At 33.5% G+C, this 7,122-nt stretch overlaps 1 protein-coding gene across 1 annotated transcript; it reads left to right on the top strand.

Annotated features, from left to right (window-relative positions):
- The first annotated feature begins 684 nt into the window (after positions 1-684).
- LOC123526887 (probable ATP-dependent DNA helicase RecS) lies at positions 685-6,603 on the top strand. The gene is made up of 3 exons (XM_045306137.2): positions 685-1,130; positions 1,922-2,038; positions 6,567-6,603. Exons 1-3 carry the CDS (start codon positions 685-687, stop codon positions 6,601-6,603), a joined length of 600 nt encoding a protein of 199 aa, XP_045162072.2.
- Positions 6,604-7,122: the final 519 nt, after the last annotated feature.

Here is a 7,122-nt window from a genome sequence, read left to right as displayed (position 1 = left end):
AACATTTAATGATTTATTTACTGTAGATCTTGACTACATAGACTCTATTTTTGTATACATAGAAACTTAAAGTATAGTTGTTCACGGCGGAGATAATAATTAACTTAGGTGGGGTTATAAAAAATGCCTGCGTAGCTGTTGCTCGAAGCTTGATACCATTCCCCTGAGGCTACCTGGTTCACAGTCCTCGCCATTTGACTTTTTCACACTCAGGACAAAAAAAGGCTCAGTACTAGTGCGAGTTCACTGACGAGCAACCTTGTCTCTCCAACGGGTTCATTGAAAAATTTAATTCAGCAATTTAAGATCATTCATTGTTTTGGACAGAGTATTTTTATTTGATTGCTGATCTATAAATGTGTTAATGTCATCACTATTTACGTGCTGGAATCTGGAGGTATTAGCTTTGACAGTAGGCTGAGTAGTTGTCGTCTGCACGGTCACTTTGTCTGGCGCCGGACAGACTTTCAGGTTCTATTTCAAACTCGAATTCAGTCATCGTCGGATACCCACGGGTGATCCATTCCGTTACCTCCATTTATCACCCGTGGGTTAATTGACTGCCGTTCGGTAGTTTTCGCTATTTGGATATTAAACAATTATATTGGTTGCAGGATAAAATGTTCCTGCACCCGATAACCAATCACATCCTGCGTTCTATACTACTTCGGCTCACTTGCAAATATGGCGTCTTCCTCAGCAATCGATTACGAAATGATATGTGCGAAATTTAACATCGACGAATTGAAAGAGTTTCAGAAAGACACGATTTCAAATTTAGTGAAAGGAAGAGATGTGTTTTTGTCCGTAAAGACTGGAGGTGGGAAAAGTCTTTGTTATCAGACATTTGGTGTCATATGGCGTCAGCTTCATGATGAAAACTGTCAAGTGCTTGTGGTAACGCCTCTTATTTCGATTATGAAAGAACAGTGTCAATATCTCAGTTCGCTTGGATTTACAGCCACATATATTGGAAAGGATGAAGATGTTATATGTTTGGAAGAGAGGTTCGACTTCTTGTTTTCCTCTCCAGAAAACATATTAGGTGTCTCAGCTTATAGAGGTATGTTAAGCAGAAATGAGAGCATCAAGTTGTTGGTAGTGGATGAGGCCCACACTGTTTTACACTGGTAAACAACTTACAAACTCAATTTATAGTACAGCAGTGATGTAATATATATATATAATTGCTTCACAAAACATGATAAAATAAATAAATCATTTTGAAGTTATGACATCAGTGAGAATAAGGCATAGTACTTTTTTAGTAGTCCAATTCCGGAAAGGGACTGCATGAAGGGGCCACACTTCTCGCCAGTTCAGCGGCTTTAAAAACTCACCATTTTTTAAAAGCTGTTACAGGTCTTCGTTTTGATGCATTTGCAACATCGTGCGAGTGTTTAAACTTTACATAACTCGGCAAAACATCGTTTTTGACAATTGTTTACATTTTTTCTTTACAAATGACATTCTTATTTAAAGGGGGACAACTCATTTAGAATAGTTTAAGTATCCAACTCTGTGGGACAGAACAGTAAAACATGTATTGGACAGATAAGTTGTTTGTCATGGTGCTGTTCATTTACTTAAAAAATCTGTTGTTTTGTGATATACTGCTAAACCTTAAACATGACCGATGTTTAATACCATTTTTTACTGTATTAATATTACTTCAAAAAAATCCCACCATCTTACCAGCTTTACTCGGTAACTGAAAATTCGTTACCCCAATTTTCCCCATTGATTTTTCAAAATGGAAGTATCAGAGATCAACCTATCACTTTGAAATTTTATAGCTATTTTCCTGTTATTTGAGCACATGACCCTCGGATAACCACCAATAATCCTGTAGCCTGGCAGTTGTTTGTAAATGTGAATTGATTTCTGGTAAATTAAGCTTTTTTATTGTTTTTTTTTTCAGGGGAGAATCTGATGCAGGTGAAGCTCCATTTCGGGCTTGGTATGGTAAGCTTGGTGAAGCTCGTTCTTTGATCAGCTGTCCTCTACTTCTGATTACTGCTAAAAACATAAAACAAAGGTGCGTCTTATCTCAAACTGTGTTTTAACATTTTATGTATCACAATACGGTAACAAATTAAACTGTGTCAAAACTTTTTAATAAAAATGGCCATATTTAGACTGATTAATAAACACCTTCAAGTTTTTATAAATTTTTAAAAACAAACTGACCAACATGACTGATGTCGATACATTTAGTTTTGTTTTTCTCACTTGAAATATAATAACGAAAACGGCTAATTTAGCCTAACTATAACAATAAGGCCACAACATGATGTATACACCCACTTTCTTCGACAAAACTTTCAGTCTAATTTTATTTCAATTTAACTAATCAACATGTACTTTATAAAAATATGCTGAGTTACACTGGCATCAATTCTAAACATGCTATCGTTCGAGTTATCGTTCAGAATTTATACTAATTCCAGCATCTTTTTAACAATATAAAAAATGTTTCAACGGGTCATCAAGAAGATTTGAACATATGGATTTGATTAAACCCTGCTGACAGACAGAACTACATGGTTTATTCCCAGAAACCTAATTAACTTTTGATATTTAAAATGGCAACTGCTAACAATGTCTATTTGTCAAAATAACATACACGTTTAGACCATAAAATTCCAACTGCTATTCATTTTCACTGTAGCATCTCTGTATATACTAACATACCGAAAAAAAAAAAACAGCCTATTCCCTGCATCTGCATATTTTTTAACAATATCAAAATGTTTACAGTTCAGTCATTTAAAGACAAAGATGTTCTACGTGCATGATAAATAGTCTTTGACGTGTACGTTACCCTCTGGGGAAAAATGACGTGTACGTCACCCCCTGAAAAACGGCAACGTGTACGTTACCGCACCCTTTGTCTTATGATATCTTTAATATTCCTGAATAGTCATGTTAAATATTTGGTACAGGACTTTGGACAATGACAAGCTTTATTTTAAACCTAAATTTCAGCGAAAATTCTCTGCAGAATCTGTGCTAGGTGCGTAACTTGTGAACAGACGTGTTCGTTACCAAAATATTTTGCATCTTTCGAATCGGTTGGGCAAAGATTACGTAAAAACGGGAGGGAGTTTCATCAAGTTACATATATGCGCTGAAAGAGCTTTTTATTGCAGGGTTTATGCACGTTATTTCGTTTAAAACAATTGCGGATCAAAAAAGTTATAGTGAAAAAACATACCTGAAGCGGGCCTATTTTTAGCACTTTTGCGTGCACGTTATCCAAGTTAGTCACGTGGTTTCCCCATCGTGTTGTACCCGTCTATATTTCATATACAACAGTAGCGTTGTATATATATCGGGGTAAACTTGGGCAAAAAACTCGTGAATTTCGTGTCAGTTTACCATCTAACAATACAAGCTAACGCCGGAGTTAAATGACCTTGCAATACGCTCACCAGTTATCAATGAGATAAAAAATATTACAGACTTGGAGGTTAATTCAGTCGACAACCTCTACATATTAATATCGTAAAAATGACCCCATGTTATTGGATATCAATAAAATTGAATTACAATAAACTACATATTTGTAGTGTAGAACAAACTGGGTAAAAACGTAATTTACACATTCACTGAAACGTTTCCAACAGTTGTAACTTTTTATGTTCACTTGTTAGCACGATCCTTACATTTGCAAACAGCTGGATCCAGTTGTTCGAAACTTTATCAGGCGATTGAGTTAACGGTCGATTAACTTTTAAATTATCAGTAGATTTCGACAGTTTAGAAAATCAAATGTACTTGTTAAGGATTATAAACACTAAATCATCTTTACAGTAAAATTAAAACATCATACTAGTGTTTCCCACCCACCAAGACTAGTATCTTGAATAGAAATTTAACAGGCGGTTAGTTTAACAGCTTAATACAGTGGTCGTGGGTTCGAGCATCATTGGGGTCACGACCATGGCTTCTCATGTGACCCCAGTACTGGTTTTCATAGAAAACGGACTCGAGAATGGTAAAATAAGCTTCAAGCTTTCATCACAATCGAGCTAAAACAAATTAGTGTAAACTAAACAAAATTACAGCCTGTTAAAGTTTCGAACAACTTGGCCCAGTTAGAAAGTAGAACAAGAAGGACACGATATACTAAAAGTGTTCGTAGTCCTACGAGCATCTACGCACTAACGATATCCTGATAAACAAAACAAATAAATAAATAAATAAAAAATAACTTAATAACTATCTATCTAACTAACTAAATAAATAAAGAAACACCGTCACTGGTTTCTGTTTAAAAAAGAACAAAAAAAATGAATATAAATAAAATTATTCACGTTTTTCATCGTCTGCTAACTATTTTGTCTCCAGTTCCCGGTAGTTATTCTACCGCGTTTTCTGCTTGCAATTCACGATTTTCTCATGTTTTCAGTGCACTATATAAGTGATTGTTAATTGATATTCTTCACTCGAGGTTGAATATTTGACAGCATAACAAGTATTTTGATTATTTGTTTATTTTCGTAAGAAAACTTGACAAACCCTTCTGATATGAATATTCAGTTTTTGGACATCATTTGCATCTGGAAATGAACACTTTACGTAATACTCAGCGAAAAAGGTAGCAATTTCGGAAAGGTAAAGATTTATTACTTTTTTAAATGTTCCGTAGTGTTTTGTCAAAATGAATATTTTTAGTTTGAAAATTTGACACGTGTAACGGGAATGTCCTAGAATTTATCAACATACTGTTTCCACATAATGAGACATTTCATATTGCTTAAAGTTTTGATTTTGGCTAGAATATCTTTTACAAAGATTATTGACATGGTAAGGTTCATCAACGCTAAGGGATATATGCTAATACGGATTTACAAAATACATGTATCTTGTTTTAATTTCGGCCTACTGTGTACTTGAATTAGTGGTAATGTTGGCTGTAGAAATTTGAAACAGTTTATCTGTAAACATTTTGAATATTTTAAGCGGCGGATATGTTACCTATATAGCAAATTTGTAAGTGACGAACTTCATAATCCTTTGTTATTCGGTTTTAATACCGCAGAGAAGGTTTTTTTCGGGTCACGAAGTTTTCGTGCAAATTGTGCAACAAATTACTCCGTCTGGTCAGAATGTTCAAATAAAGAAAACGTGCATATTAAAATTTGTTATCTGTTTTGTATATTTTCAGTTAGTTTTATGGTACATGTGCACAAGGTTTGTATAACACATATAGATGCTTTATTTGTTTTTCTCTGTGACTTTGCAGATGTTTTCTTGCTTAATGTGTTATTTTATTGTTAATGTTATTTAATATAAATTCACGACGAAAAAACCTGCTATTGAAGGAAAGTAAATATTACATGTATATACTTCTGGGACGAGATTTATGAACTAGTACATAAAAGGTCTGCATATTGTATCAGTAAGTAGAAGCGAAGCGAAGCATACGTATTCGTACTTTAATTTATCGGGCGTAAATGATTCAGTAGTTACAGCTCGTCGTATTTAAAGCGTTTACAATTCGATTTAATATTAGATATGTTAATTATTCTTTCTTCAGATGATGCTATTGGCTTTTAGCATAATCAGAGAAAACAACAATAGAAAGTTGCTGATTGATTTTGAATCGTGTGATGTTGCGATTAGCACAGAAGCTTTGACTAGCTTAAATATAGACCACGTGGTGGATTTGTTTTCATAAATTAAATTGCAGTGAAAAGATAAGTATATGTTTAGATAAATTTGGTTTTTAAAGCTACTTGCCCATAGTTTAGGTGAAAAAAAAAAATTCAATGTTAATTTCCGCCATGTTTGGCATAGAATGTATATATGACACTGAAAAAATGACGAAGTGGGTGAAAATAAAGTTAGATATTGGAAAAAATGCAAGAATAATGTAAACTGGCTGCATTACTTCAATAGCGCTGAAAGCTTGTTCCTTCTGCACACTATATTTGGTTATTTTTAAAGAGGCACCATAAAATAACTGTATTCTTTTGTATTTCCATGATGGTAATTATACATGTTTTGCATGAAGAAAATGAGAAATAACGAGTATCTAGTTACAAATTGACAGGGACATATATATGGCCAAGATGTGTGTAATGTTTTAAGAATTTATTGAATTACTGTAGCAATATGTACATAAATCAGTGTATTTAGTTAAATTTCGATCACATTTTGTTTCAACAGTTTAAGACAGTTATTCATATATATTTGAAACTATGCTAAAAAGATATTTCCTGAATAAGTTTACAGATGAAGTTGTCAAAACACATTTATTCAGGAAAGGCCTAAATTGTCCACCTAAAATCTTGTGGTATAACTGTATTTTAAGAGTGATTTTCATGAAGATTTTGTTGGTGAAAAAGTAGGTCACTAGGTCGTGGTGGGTCTTTAAGAGTATCTTTCAAAAAATCTTATGCCACTAGTCACTTCAGAGTACCCTCTTGTTATGGAATTTTGAGAAAAATTATTAGAGATGATCAGCTTAACGTAGAGATCGTTTATTGATGTGCAATTCAGTATTCAGAATTGGTTAGCACTATGATAAAAATTTAGTATTTGTTCTTATATTTTAGTTGTAACATAAAGTCACCAAAACGTCAGTTATGTTGATTTTGAATCCTGTGATGTTGTGTTTAGAACAGAAGCTTTGATTTTGTTATTTGTAGACCACGTGGTGAATATGTTTTCAAGAATAAAATTGCAGTGAAAAGATAAGTATGTTTTAGATAAATTTGGTTTTTAAGACTACTCGGCCATAGTGTAGGTGAAAATTTTCAATATGTTCATTTCTGCCATGTTTTGCATATGAAACTGAAAAATGAAGTGGGTGAAAATAAAAGTTAGATATTGGGAAAAATGCAAGAATAATGTAAAATGTGTGCATTATTTCAAAAGCGTTCCAACTGTTTTATACTTTCTGCACAATATAGTTGGTTATTTATAAAACTATCTTGCAAAACTCTTATGCCTATAAGTTTGTTCCACTAGTCATATCAGAGTACTTTTATGTATTTTTGAGACAATTTATTACTGAGTTAGCTATGTTGCTTTTAGCCTTTCGTGCATTAGTACGTTTTCTGCCATTAAGTCATGCATTATTGTGTTGACTGTCTTAATGCAGTTGTGTGA

This window comes from Mercenaria mercenaria, chromosome 14, assembly GCF_021730395.1.
Source record: "Mercenaria mercenaria strain notata chromosome 14, MADL_Memer_1, whole genome shotgun sequence".
Lineage (NCBI taxonomy): Eukaryota > Metazoa > Mollusca > Bivalvia > Venerida > Veneridae > Mercenaria > Mercenaria mercenaria.
This window is presented reverse-complemented; position numbering and strand designations above follow the sequence as displayed.

What these genes read in the sequence shown, in the direction of transcription:
- LOC123526887 (XM_045306137.2), top strand. Translation starts at nt 685, where the DNA reads ATGGCGTCTTCCTCAGCAATCGATTACGAAATGATATGTGCGAAATTT. An exon ending in GCCCACACTGTTTTACACTG is followed by an intron (nt 1,131 to 1,921) that starts GTAAACAACTTA and finishes TTTTTTTTTCAG; the next exon opens with GGGAGAATCTGATGCAGGTG. An exon ending in GCTAAAAACATAAAACAAAG is followed by an intron (nt 2,039 to 6,566) that starts GTGCGTCTTATC and finishes CTTATATTTTAG; the next exon opens with TTGTAACATAAAGTCACCAA.